The sequence below is a fragment of the Puma concolor genome, chromosome B4 (genome assembly GCF_028749965.1).
Source record: "Puma concolor isolate L17-30 chromosome B4, mPumCon1.1.hap2, whole genome shotgun sequence".
In the NCBI taxonomy this organism is placed as follows: Eukaryota; Metazoa; Chordata; class Mammalia; order Carnivora; family Felidae; genus Puma; species Puma concolor.
Window position 1 is genome coordinate 9,180,748 of NC_141673.1, and position 17,279 is coordinate 9,198,026.

The 17,279-nt window shown below is 56.0% G+C and overlaps 1 protein-coding gene across 3 annotated transcripts in view; it reads right to left on the bottom strand.

Annotated features, from left to right (window-relative positions):
• Positions 1-17,279, bottom strand: part of CACNA1I (calcium voltage-gated channel subunit alpha1 I) — a 116,135-nt gene that overhangs the window by 64,183 nt on the left and 34,673 nt on the right. For all 3 annotated transcript variants that reach the window (XM_086712218.1, XM_086712217.1, XM_086712216.1), the window contains one exon: positions 2,569-2,666. In XM_086712218.1, the coding sequence (XP_086568344.1) occupies positions 2,569-2,666 (98 nt within the window). The remainder of the gene's footprint in view (positions 1-2,568; positions 2,667-17,279) is intronic.

Below are 17,279 nucleotides of genomic sequence, written 5' to 3' on the forward strand. Positions count from 1 at the left end.
ATTCCTCATCAGTGTGAATTCATCTTAAGGTCTCTTTCCCAGGGGAGCGCAGGGTGGTTTCTAAGTGGGGGGAGGGGACAGACGCATCGAGTATGGTTTGGATCCCGGAGGGTCTGTGCCCCCAACGCTCCCCCACACCGGGGTCTGAGCCATTCTTTGCCAGCTGCAAGGCGCAGTCAGCTCTGAGCAGGAAACACATTCCCCATCGACGGGGCCCGGGCCTCCCAGTCTCGCCTGTTAGCAGGCAGGAGGCCCCACAGGAAGAGGCCGAACTCCTCTCTGGGTGCTCCAGGCCACGCAGCCTCCAAAACTGGGAGCAAGTCTCCAGGAGCAAGGGGCCCATCACCGTCCTTCTCCAGAGAACCAGGCAGGCTGGTGCTGGGGACCTGGAAGTGACCTCCACAGCCAGGAGCCGCCTAATGAGCTCCTCACTCGGGGCAGTGAGAGAGGGAGGAGGAGGGCCCAGGGAGAGACACAGGCGCCACCCACCTCACGTGCGCACACACACGTGCACACACGTGGTCGCCTGTGGTCACAGAGACCCTCATACCCACGTGCACGCACACCCGGATGTACAGAAACTCCCCCTTGGAGACCCGCATCCTGTCCCCTCCTCTCGTAAACCTTCTCTTCTCAAATGTCCCGTCACATCGCTGTTCCGGGGCCGTCAGATCCCACCCTCGCCCAGTGCGTCCACTTCATACATATCTACCGAGCGACTCGAACATACCAGGCGTTGCTGCGGGCGCCCTGTGAATGAAGTCCGCCTTGCGGCCAGCTTCCTCGGAGAAGGGGGTGGGACATGAGGGAGAGGAACACACACTGCAGAAGGTGTGCCCGTTAGAAACTCGGGCTCCAAGTTCCCTGCCGTGTGACCTTGGACTGGTCACGGCCCTCTCTGGACCTCATTTTCCTCATCTGCTAAATGGGCTAAAGATGGTTTTGAACTAGGAGCCTCGCAGGATTGGTGGGGGTGGAAGGGGTTGAGAGAAGCTGGCGCCTAGGATGACCTCGCTGGATGTCCCTCCCCTACCCCCAAGAGTCTCCCAGGGCAGGGGGAAGCGACCAATGTGGTACCACTGAACCGCTCCTCCCCCGTCGCCGATAGCTTTGGTTCTCATCACTCACCCCTACCCCCACCCCTGCCTCCCAACCCCTCCCTCAGGACCTTTGTGGTAGCCCTCAGGGCCCCCTGGGATTTCCCAGCAGGTCAACATATGTGTGGGGAGATGACCCTGTATGTGCGACCTTGAGACGCCAAGAGCCCCCAGGCCCCTTTCGGACTTTGCCCAACCGGAGCCGGCCTGCCCGTCTCAGAACGAAGCCATAGTCTGGCCACCCTCCTGGCCACCTTGCTCCACAAATACCCTGGAGCATGGCCTCCCCTGCGCTACCAGGCCTGCCGACAATCAGGCCAGTCCGAGCCTGTCTGGGGAGAGGTTGGCTGGATAGGGCAGGTGACAAAGCCCCAAGGCCCCAGGGTTGAGAATTGGGGGAGTAAGGATGACTCTGACTGTGGAGGAGGAATTGGGGGAGTAAGGATGACTCTGACTGTGCTAGGGGCCCTCCCCTCTTCTGCAGATGGGGAAACTGAGGCTCAGACAAGGAAGAGAAGCAAGCGTTCGGATAGAACCAAGGAAAGAGTTGGGCTCAGGACAGACAGAACTCCATGCAGAACCCTGTCCTGCCACTGAATTGCGGTGACACCATGCAAGCCGCTCTGAGCCTTACACGGCGAGTTGAGAGGCTCTGAGTTAGGCATCCGTATGTCAAATACCACACAGGAGGTAGGCAGGTCTCATAAAAGTCCCTGTCCTTCCCTGACGGCTGAAACCCCATGCAGGCCAGGTACTCCCCTCCCCCTCTCCTTCCCCATCCCCCATCCTATTCCTAACTCAGGGTAGCGGAAAGAACGCAGTTCAGGGAGTCAGGAGGCCTCTTGAGCAAGTTACCTCGTGTCTCCAAGTCTTGGTCTCTTTATCTCTGTTTTCCTGTGAATGGCCCGCCTCCCTCACAGAGAGATTATAAGGCTCAAGAGAAATCATGGAGATGAAAAGCTTTGAAAACTATGAATCTGGGCAGATGTCGGGGCTTGTTGTTATAACATAACCTTCCGGCACTAGGCAGGCGGACAGATGGACGGAGGGCTGGGTCCTCGCGTGGGTCGGCAGACACGTGGTGGGGGGTGATGGAGCTTGAGTTCTAAATCAGCACGAGCTGGGATCCCCTCCTCACTGAAATGCTGCCCGATACTCTCAAACTAAGCAGCTTCTTTTCACACGTGTCCACCTTGATAGCCACCCCCCCCCCCACGAGGAACCTTGTCCCTAAAAAGCCAGACTCCCCAGAATGCTGCCATCTGAGTTCTTTTGGGCCTCAGAGGTGTCAGGACCGCTCTCCAGCATCTTCAGGCCCAAATACTGGCCCATGAGCCTGGTGGGAGGAGGACCCACATCTGTCCAGTCGCTGAAGGACCCCTGTACCCAGCACAGGCACCGGAAGGTGCGGGTGAGTCTTTTCTTAGTGCAGGAGTGGCTGATGGGGAGCGGGGAGAGGAGACCAACTCACTGGGCACACGGTTGATGGCTTTGAGGGGCCTCAGGACACGCACGGTGCGGATGGCCGACAGGTTGATGTTCTGGAGGTCCAGAGAGTACTCGACCATCCTGCAGAGAAAGGGGAGAGAGTGAGGGATGGAGCAGGAGGGACACTCAGGGCCATGGACTATTCTACGGCCATCTAGCCACCCATGCACACCCACCCGTGCCCGCAGCTGCCTGGAAGGGAGACATAAGGAAAGGGCTCAGAATCCTGGCTATGCCCCAGTCAGCTGTGTGGCCTGGACTGTCTCCTCCTAAGTGGAACCGGCTGTCTCTGCCTCTGACTGTCCTGGGGGTGCCATAGATGCGGTGGAGGGCGGAGTGAATGGAAGAGCAGAGAACTTGGGTCCCCACTGAGGGCCCAGCCCTGTGCCAGGTGCCTCTTGCCCCTGCTTTCCCAGCAGCCTCTAATCTGAAACAAGGAAGGTCAGCAGAGGAGAACCAAGGAGCTGGGAGACCCCCGGCTGACCCCAGGTGGTGACCGGAAACCCTCACTGTGGGCAGAGGCCTAGAGCTTATATCTTGCTTTATATCTCCCCTGGCCCCCAGGCCCCCAGCAAGCCTGGGTCAGATGCCCAGATTTACAGATGAGGAGAGGAGCTGGAGAGAGGTGACGTCACATGTCCCACATCACCCAGCATCTGGGCAGAGGCTCAAGCCAGGTTCAGGCCACACCTGCCCCCCTCCCTCTCTGTTCTCCTGGCCTCTGAGCCCAACTGCGGGCTCCCACCAGGCCAGGTGTCACAGGCCACATCTCCTGGGATGTGACAGGCACGCTGTACTTCGTTTGCAGGGAAAGTTCACTCTCTCCTGGGCATGCTCCCCGCAAGGCACCCAGGCTCCAGCTTCAAGGCTCACTGCATGCCCCACTCCAGGCCTTGGCACCCATTGTCCCTTCTGCCTGGAATGCTACCTCTCACCTCTCTGTCCACCGAAACCTTACTCACGCTTCAAGGTTCCGGGCAGATGCCCCTGGAGTCCTGGAAGTTTTTCCACACCCGAGTCCACGATGAACCAAGCCAGTCTAGGCACTACAGACACAAGTGACTCAGACCTGGCCCCAACCCTCAGGAGTACCCACTCGCACCAGGGAGAGACTCAAAGGCAGCAAGGATGACACTCGGGCCCTGGCCACTGCCTGAGTTCTCTCCTTCAGGACCTCATCAGACGGCCCCGCCCTCCCTCTCTACACTCGACCAGCCCTGAAGCTCCTTAGAGACAGTCGGCCTCCTCCAGGAAGTCTTCCCAGATCTCCACAGAAGGCAGATCTCTCAGGTCCCCTCTGTGGTCTCCTGGCTTCCACCAGATCCTACCCGCTCAGTTGCTACCTGCCCCGACTTTTGTCCACTGAAAGACAGGCTCCTGGGGCCTACGGCCTCGGCCTGACCCCGGGTGTCCGGCTCACCAGACCCTTCCTCCCCGTCCCCCCTCCCCCCCATCATCCACCCCGGGGCTCCAGCACTGCGGCCGGCTCCACCTGTCACTGCCGTCAGCAGGAAATGAAGGCTTTTCCTACACACCGTGCAAACCTGTCCAATTGTTGTGGAGCCGCCGCCCCCTCCCGCTGCTTGAAGAATAATTGAGTGAAAGCTTCTTTGCCTGAAATGCCTCCGTCCATCCCCCAGCTTTCTGGGGCACAGGCTCTGGCTCCCATGCTGGCTCTCTCTCACGCAGAGCCACACACACCTGCACACAACCGTCGGCGCACGCGCACACACACACACACACACACACACACACACACACACACTCACACACTCACTCCTCGGACACCCTGATCCACACACACTCCCGCCAGAGCCCAGTTTTGGAGAGGGGGCGTGACAAAAAAGTGACAGAGAACTGGAACTGGAGACGACCTGGGGTCCCCAAGGAAGGGAGGAGGAGGTGGAGGAGGGGAGGAGGGGGAGGGGAAGAGGCAGAAGTGGGAGGAGGAGGGGGGGAGGGGGAGGAGGGGGAGGGGAAGGGGCAGAAGTGGGAGGAGGAGGGGAAGGAGGGGAAAGAGGAGGAGGGGGAGGAAAGAGGGGTGCCAGGAGCGACAGCCTGGCAGAGAGGGAGCTGCAGGTTGAGGGTGGCCCAGGGGCAGCGGATGAGGAGAGAGGGTGATGTGAGAAGGAGGCCGAGGGAGCGGAGCTACAAGAGGATTCCGTGCGTGGGTGAGCCAACTGTCATTTTCATATTTTGTAGAAAGAGCTCTCCAGGCAGCCAGGGAGACGCGTGTGACGGAGGCACCGTGGGGGCGGCACACACAGCACACAAACAGGCGCTCACACTGGCACGGGCGCACACGCACCCTCACACCCCAGGCCTAGGAGAGCCCCCCCCTCCCGCCGCCCAGCTCCAGCCAGCCCCCCCCCCCCCGCCCCGTGCCCCACCACCACCAGCCCTCTTCCTTCCGCCCTGGCTCCCTCCATCCTGCCAAGGGGCGGGCAGCACCAGGCCCTGGGGAGAGCGAGACCCCCAGAGCTCAGTTTATGCTTTGCTGGGGTGTGCTGGGGTGGGGGATCCCAGCCTCTGCCAGATTGAGCCCCCTCGGGATCCTTTGTTTTGGGAGCCCCAGGGCACACCTGCTGAGCTCTGGCAGGTGACAGCCCAGGATTTGTCCCCATCCCCATGAAGTCTCGCAATAAAAATAAATACATGCCTCATAGAGGGGTGGCTAGACAAAGAAAACACATGCTTTTTGAGGGCCTACCTCTTGCCAGGCAGTTCTCGCTCCTCACCTGCGTTAACCCGTTCAAGCCCCCCTTTACTTGGATCCCACCGCACCCTGCCTCACCCTCCCCTGGACCAGGATTCCACACCTTGCCCCGCTGCCCTGGTTCCGTGTCCCCCCAGGCAGAACCTATGCTCCACAGACTGGAACTACCGACTCTTAATTAAGTGAGGCAGGCCCACCGTGGCCTGCCCCCCACCCCCCACCCCCGACAGGGGACAGGGGACAGGCGACAGGCCAGGGCGAGGATGGGAAATATCTACAGATACAGATGAACAAACCCCACGGTGAGAAATCAGGTTCGCCTCCTTTACGTTTCTCTAAAACAAGGAGGGGACTGGCCCCTGGGTTGCGAGCGAGGCGCAGGATGTAACTGAGTGTTTCCAAGGCCCACGATTACCCAGAGTCAGAAGCTTTAGGGTCTGAGCACCTCTCCGATGCCAACCCGCTCATGGGAAGCTGATGAGACTCACGCCCATCTCTGAGGTGGACTGAAGCAGCCACTGCCTGGCAGGCCCAGCCCCTCCCCTTTGCCCCTGACCCGACCTGACCCTCCCAGCCTTCAGTGTGGGGACACATCACACCTTCTGCAGCCTACTGCAAAAACTCCCCGGAGACCTCAACTTGCAGCCCTCAGGGTCTCCACTGAAAAGCTCCCATGAGAAATTTCTCAGAGAATTTAGTGTTAGGATCGTAGCTCTGAGCTTCCTGGCAGTCAAGTCGAAAGGGGAAAGGTGATGAGTTACTGAGTCCTTGGCAGCAGGAGAGATCTTGGTACGGTGGATCCTTCCGGGAAACCCAATTGCCTAAACATTTCTCTGAGATTCTAACTCTCTCTTCTATATATCTACCTGGGGGGTGTAATATTGCACCTGCATCCCCCGTCTGGGAAACAAGACAGGGTATAAATGCATTCAGTGATAAAGAACACATAGTAGGTGCACAGTGAAGAATCTAACAGTCCTCACTCTTCTTTGAGAGAAAGAGGATAGAAAGGGGGACACCGGACAAGGATGGGGAGAGATGCGCAGAGTTGCAAGGGTAGAACTGTGGGTTTAATTCTATGCCCTGGGAACTGTGCTGTCCTGACAGTAACGCTGTGCCCCAACTTGGGACAGTCTGCTCACAGCTCCCTGACCCCTGCCCTAGTCCCATCACCATCCCTTTCTCCTGACAGCTTGAGCAGCCTCCTGACTGTGCTCCTGTCTCCTGCTTCTTCCTCCCACACTCCTTCTTCAGTCAGCCAAAACTTCCTAAAACTCAAATCTAGCTGTGTCCCTCCCCAACTTAAACCCTCCATGGCTCCCCACTGCCATCAGAACAAAGTCTAAGCCCCTGACCATGGCCTACAAGGCCCTCCGGTCTGGCCTTCCCCTCCCCCAACCCCTGCTCCTCCTCTGCACGTCTGCGGCCTATCAAGCTCCCCAAATACACGCCATTCTTGCCCCCCTTTCCTTTGCTCGGTGCCCCTTCCCCTTGCTCTCAGCCTCCCTTCAAGACCGTCTCCTCCACGGAGCCTCTGCTCAGCCCTTCCCTGCACCAAAGGCTGAATTCACCCCATCTGCTCCGGCTTACTCCACAGTCTGTTCACATCTCCTGTCTAACATGGGTTCCCCGGAAGCAGATCCTGAGCCAAGAACTCAGGAGGTGATCCCGGGGAGTATGTCGAGGGAGTGGAAACTGAGAAAAGCCAATGAGGGGCTGTTGGTGAGCCGGCTACTGCTGTGGAGAATGGGGGCACAATCGGGACCCCCTGAGAGACTGTGGAGCGGGCCTCAGAACGGGACCAGAGACAGCAGGGAGGCGGGGGAGGGACACTGCAGCATTCCCACAGACAGGTTGAATGCTGGCCACGCACCCCCCCCCTCAGACGCACCCCCGCACCAGCCCCACACAGCACCCAGTAGGCACTCAGGGATCTACTTAGCATGAGCACCACCTGTGACAGAAGAAGCTACCGCCTCCCACCCTGGATGACAGCTGTGGGGGACCCCCCCCTCCAAAAAAGAAGGTGAAGAGGGGTCGCTCTATGGGTGAATAACCATTGGGCTGACTTCCTTCGGGCCCCAAGTAAGACATCACTTACGAGAGTGAGAAATTAATTTCTAATTACACAGTTACTTTATCACGCAGCTTCAGTGCTAAAAGTCTAAAAAAAAAAAAAAATCAACAAAAACCCCCACTACCTCCTGCCAGCTCCCAAGCGCCTAATTAGGTAAGTAATTTAGCTTTATTTTTTTTTTCAATGTTTATTTATTTTTGGGACAGAGAGAGACAGAGCATGAACGGGGGAGGGGCAGAGAGAGAGGGAGACACAGAATCGGAAACAGGCTCCAGGCTCTGAGCCATCCGCCCAGAGCCCGACGCGGGGCTCGAACTCACGGACCACGAGATCGTGACCTGGCTGAAGTCGGACGCTTAACGGACTGTGCCACCCAGGCGCCCCAATTTAGCTTTAAAGCGAACACTTTTGTCCTGACATCACCCCAGGAGGGGAGTAGCTGAACCCAGTTCCAGGGCTGTCCTTGAGGAGAGGGGCTCAGGGGTGGCCATGCCAGAGCGGGCTGGCACACCCTTACTTATTCCTGCTGAGGCGCCCTCCCTCCCCCACTCCCAGATCCCCTGCCTCCCAAGAGAGGCCCAGAGCCCCGGGCCTGGTCAACCACTGCACAGGATCTCCCCCTCCCCCCCCTGCCCTGCCCCGCCCCGCCCCCAGCCACTGTGATCAGTTCCTGACGGGCATGTGACCCCAGGTGGGCGATGGGCTGCAGGCCAGCCCTTGAGCTGGGACTATAGGGAAGAGGGCTCTCCTTGGCTAAGCCGCCGCCTGGAAACCCTAAGGCGCTAATGGCCATCTTGCCTCCGTGGTGGCCTCAGAATTCTACCAACACAAAAGGCGGCTGAGTCCAGAGCTGGAGAGAGGCAGGATCCTGACCATATGGTTCGAGCACTCTCTCTATCTGAATCCCAGATCTGCCCTCTGCTTTTTCCGGTTCTGTCAGCCAATACACTCCCTTTGGGGCTTGGGCCCCGTTTGCCTTGGGTTTCTGTCACTGGTAACTCAGCGTCCTGGCTGATTGACAAGGTTTTCCTCAGCATTCACACGTGTCGAGCACTTCACATACCTTCTCGTGGGGGGATTACGGCCCATTATGGCCCATCAGCTGAGGCTCCCAAAGAACCCAGCTCACACAGCAGGGGATCCGGAAGCCCTGCCCAGCCTACCCTCCGGCTCACCAGGCATCAGGCCAGCCGCCTTCTGGCTCACGACACCCTCCTCAGCTGGTCAGGCGGCCGGTGAGCACAACACACATGGCAGGACATGGAATAGGGCCAGCATCCCTGTGGGCAGGCTTACCCAGTGGTTAAAGCGCGGTGCCTGGATCCCGTCCCCAGCTCTGCCGCTAGCATACCGTGTGACCCTGGGCAAGTCACTGAACCGACCTCCCAGGGCCGTGAGGAGCAGGAAATGGGTTCCTACGCGGATTCGGTGCTGAGAACAGGGCCTGGCCCACGTAGGAGTCAAAGAAGAGTCAGCCGCTATTATATCACAGCCTCATGTGCTGCCTCAGCTCGCGCTTGCCCACGAATCGCATGTGCCTGCTCAAACCGCAACCCCTGAATCCCACCTCCTGCATGAGAAAGCCCGGGCAGCACGGGCCTCCGGAAGCTCTGGCAGGACCCCGGCGCCGTCCGCCACGTGGCCTGCATTCCAGGAACACCTGAACATCGCGTGTTCCCAGAGTGCAACATTGCTCTTGCCAGGCGTTTGCCAGTCTTTCTACCTGGTGCACCTTCCCATGCCTTCCATATCCCACCCCTGGGCAGAATTGGGCTCGCCCGCCTTGTGTCCCACCCTGCGTCGGTCAGGGCACCTCTGGCTCTGAGGTGTGCTCTGACGTGTCCCTGTTCCTCGGGGCAGGGGCTGGATCGGAGTCCCAGCTGCGTCCCCAGTGTCCAGCCCAGGGCCCGGCTTAGAGGCGGGCTCTCTACACCAGCTTGTCAAACGAATAACTTGAGGGACAAGATCAGAAAAAAGAAAAAAAAAAAAGGCTTGGAGCTGACAAGAAGCAACATGAAATGACTGAGACGTAACGTCTTTCCAGGAAATAACCCCTCCCAGAAGATGGTTTCTGTGTGCCGCTGATAAAAATAGGGTGTTTCCTCAATCTTTGCAAGGGACCCACGGGGGCTTTCTTAAAATGTAATTTAGGATGTAGCTAATGGGAAGGAAACTGAGATGCCGGAAATGGCAGCTCATCTGTCAGGAGGCAGCTTTGTGATGATTCAGGCTTGTACTAGTGGGTAACTCGACGGCCAGCCTATGCCACAACCCCACCACCTAGCACATAGTAGGTGTTCAGCGGAGGCAGGGAGGGAGGAGATACCAGAAAGAGGGAATTGAGGAGCGATAACATTAGCCCTCGACCTTGACCAGCACTTTCTGATTTATGGGTCACCGTCACCCATAAATCCTCACACACATCCTATGGAACCAGAAGTACAGGGGTTATTAAGCCCATTTGACTGTTAAAGAAACTGATGCTCTGAAACCAACTCGGGCCGAGTTCAGAACAAAGGAAAGATCTGGGGCCACAGTCAGAGGAAAGGCTGCAGAGACACCCCAGGAGGGTGGGATTCAGGGCAACTCTGGGGACTGCAGCAGCAGGAGACCCCAGGTCTTCGCTTGACAAGGCTCCACCCAGGTGACAACACTCCAGTGACTTCATCTCTGGGTGGAGGTGTCAGATAAACACAGGATTCTCAGTCGATTTGAAGTTCAGATAAACAATAACACATCACGTTTAAGTATAGGTCCCAAATACGCCTCATGACGTCTGCTTCATGAAATTTAGCACAGCTACACCGGTCTGGGCACCGTGACAGGTGGACACGGCTGCTGGGAAGAAACACTGGGCTCTACCAGAGTTTGGGGGGTACACGTCCCTCTCAGAGGACTCCCGGCGGCCTTCTGAGGGCTGGTGACGTTGTCCAGGTCCCCAGGGGCGGACCAACTGGAATATTTTGGCCTCTGAAAAGGTAAAACCCCTCATGCTGTGAGTCAGCGTGGGTTCTGGGGCCGGCCGTAGGTGAGCACATGCCAGATCTAGCCCATGTAAGCTGTGTGACGTGGGACAGGCTGCTGATCTCTCTGAACCTCCACGCCCATATCTGCAACCGCGGGTTAACCACCACCACCACGCCCCTAACCACCATCATCAATTTCTCGGGATTGTGAGGATGTAAGAGAGCACAGCACCGTCAGTAAATATTAGTTCTGGAAAATTAGTGACCAGTGCCGATTTCTGCTCCTACCCTTCTCCCTTCTCTGCTCTCCTCTGCTCTTACGGTAACAGGCCCCGCATTTTGCACATCTAACCTCTCCAACCTCGGGCCACACGCCACGGAAGACCCTGAACTCGCATTCACGCCAGGGGTACGCCCGGACCTAGGTCTGGCCAATCAGAGCACAGCCCCGTTCCGGCCGCAGTGATTGGTTCAGGGATGAGCACATGACCCACGCCAGCCAATCCAAGCCAAGGAAGCTACGTTCCGCACTCATTGGGGGGTGGCTGTGAAAGGGCAGGGGTCTTTCCAGTGACAAGAGAGTAGGCTGTGAGCCCTGGGCTGACCTCTGCCACCCGCAACCCAGGAGGAAGGCTGCCGGGATATATGTCGGCACAGAATAACGAGCAGAGCTGTAGGATGGGAGGACACACTGTCTAGTGACATCTTCCAGGATTCTGGATCAAATGGGCCCTGAAGCCAGAGACCCCTGGGCTTTGAGTAAAGGAAATGATAAACTCCCTGAAACCAGGATCGGCAGGTTCCTGCCCCATATAACTGACAGAACCCTTCCTGATTCATGACTGACTGGCGTCTGGCTTGTCAGCCTGTAGCCAGAGAATCTCTCTACCCCTCACCCCTCATAGCATGTAGCATCCTGTTTCCATGGAAACGAACCTGCGTGGTTATCATGGCTCTCATCCACTCTACTCCACAAGCAAATAAGAAAACCATCCACCCCGAGGTTCCCACTGGAATCTTCTCAGATCCACGCCCACCCGACGCCAGTTCAGCTTCACAAAAGTGGCCCCGGATACCCTCGCCCCCAGCTCCACGGTGCCTGGGCACGACAGATTCCAAACAAACATGTCATGGAGACTCCCCCTCCACGCTGGCCCAGAGCCAAGCTCTGGGGACTCCGCGATGATGAGTCAGCCTCAGCCTTGCCCTCAGAGCACCCAGTGCTGGGAGCAGACAGACCTGTAGAGCCCAGGATAAATCAGGATGTAAAGATGTGCCCTGGCCCTGCCGACACATGGAGTGCTTCCCTGACTCACAGATGATGCACATAGAGTCATGGAGGAGGGAGGCCAGCTCCAAAGGCTTCTGGAAACAGCCACAATGATGACATTCTGACACCCATAACCACAGCCCGATCTGCTAGCGGGGACAGGCCTCTGCACAGCTTGCATGGGGTTGGTATTTGACTTTAGAGCCAAGAGCAAACAAAGAAACTCGGGCCCTAGTTGAGGAATGCGGTATGCTCTGAAAGTTGCCCACATAATGTGCTTTCTCTCTTCTTCCAATCCTGCCTGGCCCCAGGGAACAATTCTTGGTTGCCTGAGCCAAATTCAGCGATGTTTTCTATTTTCCTAGCTTCCCCCGCAGCGAAGGATGGCCATGAGACCCAGTTCTGATCAAGCATGCCGGCACAGGGGAAAGATCTAGGGAAGAAAATGTTATCTTCCTGATCCAAGTGGACAGGCGTGGCCGACATAGCCTTGTCTCCCTTCACCCTTCCCTCCTTCAGCGCAGACACGAGGTTCACAGCCTCAGCAGCTGCCTTGCGCCCATGAAAGAAAGGCCCGGAAAATCACGGACGTCAGCCCCCACGTCACAGAGCCGCCATCAGCACCCACCGACCTCAGAACTTCGTGTCACATTGGAAAAAACACCCCAGGACTTGCTCAAGCCACGGCTGGTCGACTTTTCTGCTACGTGCAGTCAAATGCATCCCGGCAAGCCACGCAGAGCCAGGACTCAATCCCAGCCCGTGGAGCCAAGCTCCCTGGGTTCACCTCCTGGCTCTTCCCCTTACCAGCTTGAGATCTTGAGGAGGTCACTCCCTGTTACCGTGCCTCATCTGCGAAATGGAACTGACCACAATCTGCCGCTCAGAGAGCTAGTGTGAAGAGTAAACCAGATCATGCACAGCTTGGGCCCCCAGTGAGTACTCAGCAAACAGCAGATGCTTTTATTTTTTCTCACGCCCCTGGATGAAGTCTAGAAGGATTCCATTCCCTTTGCTTTCTACAGAACCACCGACAGGCACTTTGGACAAAAGGAACTCTCAGCGAGCAACTGCAGAGGGGACGCACCTGCCTGCTCTTTTTAGAAAGCTCTAGTCCGGGGTTGAGGAACAATTCTTATTGACGTTTTGTTTCCCAAGAGCCCGTAAAAGTCAGGGTGGGGAAGCTGTTCCCCGTGCTGCACTCACTCACTCAAGAGAACAGGTTCCCAGGGTATGATAGACTCCGAGCCAGCCTCTCCTCACTCCCTGGCTGAGGTGCTGAATGACTGACATTATTGCTATTTGTGTTGGTATTTTTACTGATGACAGAAATTCTGAGGGGGAGTCCTCATGGTCCTGTTCATGAAGTATGTCTACTTGTCATGAGAATTATTTCAGATCCTGGCCCTCTCGTGCTTCTTCCCCTTCCTATGGCTCCCAGAACTGGGAACTGTCCTCTCCACCTGGAGGGTGTCCAATCAAGAGCATCTTGAGGGTCACATAACGAGAGCACCTGCCTCAGGGCCACCTGGGCATTTAGCTAAAATGCAAATTCCTAGGCCCTCCATATTCCTGGGTCTGGATCCCCAGGGTGAGGCCCAGGAATCTGAATTTTTTAAATGTTTATATATTGTAGAGAGAGAAAGACAGAGCATGAGCGGGGGAGGGGCAGAGAGAGAGGGAGGCACAGAATCCGAAGCGGGCTCCAGGCTCTGAGCTGTCAGCACAGAACCCGACACGGGGCTCAAACTCCTGGACTGTGAGATCATGACTGGAGCTGAAGCTGGAGGCTTAAGCGACTGAGCCACCCAGGCGTCCCGCAGGAATCTGCATTTTAACATGTACTCCCAGAGATCCTGTTGCCCCTTGAATTTTGAGGAACACTGAGAAGGGGCGCGAGGCTGTGCACGTGTCTGAGGAGTGGGGAGTTCGCCCCTTCCTGGTGCGTTCCTCCTCATCCCTTAGCGGCTCCATTTTCCACACCGAGGCTCTCTCTGGGAGAGAGGCCATCATAGTTAGAAGCTTTCAAGGGCTTTCAGGCTCAAGGCGGCTCCTGTTCCCTGCACTCATGCAAGGCGGGGCCCACATCAGCCACCCAGCCATGCCCTTGGCAAGGCTCTGGCTCAGCCTCAGAGAGGTCGCTGTGGCCCAGTCCTCTGGCCCTGCTTCACCTAAGAGAATCATCAGAATTCTCGGAGAAGCCTTTAACAGAAGTGCTCAGGCCCTTCCCCACAGCTGGCAGTGGCCACTCATGTCAGGGGAGGAGGCAAAATTACCAGCGTAATACACCAAGGGAGATAGACAATCTCTCAAGTTCAACAAAACGCCATTGGATATTTCATGACCTCCTAATGGACAGAAGCAGAAGAGCGTAGTTTAAATAAGACGGTGAGGAGGGTTAAACTTTATCCAATGATTACTGGAGATTTCTCACGCTGAAAGAGTCTCCAGCGAGGTGCCACAGGACCCCGCTGCCCAGGGCTGACCAAGCACAGGAAGCAAATATAAGGAGCAACCGAATCAGGACTCCAAGAGATCATTGCAAGATAAAAGTAATAGCAATAAATGCAAAGTTTGGTACTTGGGTTAAAAAAAGGTCAACTGTGGGGCGCCTGGGTGGCGCAGTCGGTTAAGCGTCCGGCTTCAGCCAGGTCACGATCTCGCGGTCCGTGAGTTCGAGCCCCGCGTCGGGCTCTGGGCTGATGGCTCGGAGCCTGGAGCCTGTTTCCGATTCTGTGTCTCCCTCTCTCTCTGCCCCTCCCCCGTTCACGCTCTGTCTCTCTCTGTCCCAAAAATAAATAAAAACGTTGGAAAAAAAAAAAAAAAAAGGTCAACTGTGGGGTGCCCGGGTGGTTCAGTTGGTTGAGCGTCTGACTCTTGACTTCGGCTCAGGTCATGATCTCGCAGTGGGGCCAACGAGCCCTGCATCCGGCTCTGCACCGATGGTGCAGAGCCTGCTTGGGGTACTCTCTCTTTCTCTGTGCCCCTCCCCTGCTCTTGTGCACGCGCGCGCATGCTCTCTCTCAAAATAAATAAATAAACAAACTTAAAAAACAAAAACAAAAACCTGTTTTTAGTTCCCAGGTGAGAGAGACCTGGCTCGGAAAGTGAACACAACCAGGGGGTGGCAGGAAGCACAGCCGCTCAACGGGTCACCACATGGCACTGGGACAAGGGCAGCCCATTCTCTCCGCCCCATGAGTCATCGCTGGGAGGTTGGGGACCTGCTCCCCCACCCCCACCCCCGGGCACCACGACAGCCTGATATGATGCCAGCAGGTGAAGCTGCCTCATCTGTTCTTTGACAAATGGTGGCAGGTGTTGGGCACATTTCACATGAAGGAAAGTGAGACTCGAGGGGGAAAGGAGCTGCCTTCCAAATTCTGCAGGACTGTCATGACGGTCCTGTCGTGAGTCTGTCATGACAGAGATTCCCCTGCCCGCAGGCTCTGGGACCCCTGTGCGATCGGGCCCCTGCCCCCCTCTCTGCCCTCATCTTCCAGCACCCACCTCCCCCCCCAGGAGCCCTAGGCTCCAACATTCCCCCCTCACGCCCCTTCCCCAACAGCCCGAGGCCCTCTGCATGCTGTTCCCTCTACCCAAGATACCCTTCCCCCGTCCTCCGCCTGTTCAGCTCTTACTCACTGCCCAGGCCTCTCTTCTTCAGGAAGGCATACACTAACCCCTGCGTAAATCAGGTCCCTGCTCCATGACCCCATGGTTCTCTACACTTCTTTGCAGCAGCATCGATCCCAATTTAGGATTTATACTGCATTCTTGGGTTTATATCTGTTTTCTAAACCATGAGATCACAATGGCATATCTTGTTCATCTCGTGGCCCCCACTGCCCAGCACAAGGCCTGGCATACAGTAGGTGCTCAATAAATGCTAATTTCTGTAAAGGAATAAGTGAATGAATGCTCTCATCAGATGGGAGCTACAGGAAAACAAATTCAGTTCAGTGAAAGAAAGAATTTTCTAGCACATCAGGCGTGCTAGATCGCTATTTGGGATCGGCTGCCATGTGAGTTCCCCACGGCGGCAGCATGCAAGCAGAGGCTGATTGGATATGGAGATGAAGGCTCTGACCTCTAAGGAACCTTCCAGCGTGGAGATTCTGTCTCCTCCACAGCTTGAAAAAGGAGGCAGTAATTTGGGGAAGGGGAGGAGCAGGAAGGAAGAAAACGTCTTTGGGATGTCAGGCTTGTTACTTGGGAAACAGAACATTTATAGCCCCGGGCTGGGCTGGGGCTGGGGCTGGGGGGCTGGGCTCTGGAGCCTCAGGTCGTTGCTTCCCATCCTGCCCTCTGCACCCACACCATCCCTAGGCACAAAGGACAAGGAGGACCTCGAGAATAAGACAGGTCTGAGTCACCTGAATGTGTTCATGACCCTAGCAAAGAAGTGTCCCATTGAACCTGCCCCCGAGCCGGGACCAGCTACATAATTTGTGGGTCCCAGTGCTAAATGTAAATGCAGGGCCTCATTCGGAACTTGTTGAGAATTTCAAAACGGTGAGAACAGAGCATGAAACCAGGCACGGGGCCCTATGGGACTGCACATGCGCACCGCTCTCCCTTGCCCCCAGGAGGGGGCTGGCCTGTGAACCTCACCCAAGGACCACGAGAAGATACCAAACAGACCTTGGCGCTCCTCGCTGTGCTCGACCTTCGTTGTCTTAATTTATAAATATGAGCAGACGGGGGAAGCGGTAAGCAACAGAGACTCTTCAAGTCAAAAGGGCAGGGTAGGGGTGCTCATAGGAGGCAGTGCTGCTCATAGGAACCAGCAAAACAAAGGACTTCCCCGAAACACGAGTCAAGAAAAACTGTCCTCGGGGCGCCTGGGTGGCTCCGTCCGTTAAGCGTCCGACTTCGGTTCAGGTCATGATCTCACGGTTCGTGAGTTCGAGCCCCGCATCGGGCTCTGTGCTGACCGCTCGGAGCCTGGAGCCTGTTTCGGATTCTGTGTCTCCCCCTCTCTCTGCCCCTCTCCCGCTCACGCTCTGTCTCTCAAAAATAAATAAACATTGAAAAAAAATTTTTTTAAAGAAAAGAAAAATTGTCCTAAAACTTGGAAATAAGGCAGCGGGAGGGCAATATTTCTCACAATGTCATTTTGGAGCGTTACTTAACAGACCCATCTAAGGATTATTTCATGATCCAGGGGAAGATACCTTTGTTTCACTATTTACTGTTAACTAAAGGTCTTGCTGTTGTGAAATTACATGTTAACCTGCAGATTTTCGTAAGTGATCTCTGTGCATTAGAAAGGATAACCCCCAAAGTTATGGCTTTTTGACCCTGTAGCCTGTTAACCAGCTTTGCTTCTGACCTAATTCTCTTATCCCCACCTTCTCTCTCCAATCCCTATTTTCCTAATTCTGCCGATTACCATCCTACTGGTTCCTCATTAATGAGGTGAGTCAATCACGTGCCTTTTAAGATTTGTGTGCGAGTCATTTTTTGTTTAACTCTTTGGAAATTACACTTTGACTTCACGATCAGGAAGGGACTGTTAAGAAGCCTAATTAATATCCATAAGGAGAGTCGAGTGACTATGGCATCCATAAAACAAGAACAGGTCTCAGCTGCTCTGAAAAACGAGAAACCCAAAACGAGAAACGATCTTGGGAATTAACAAGATGCAGAGGAAAGGAACAAT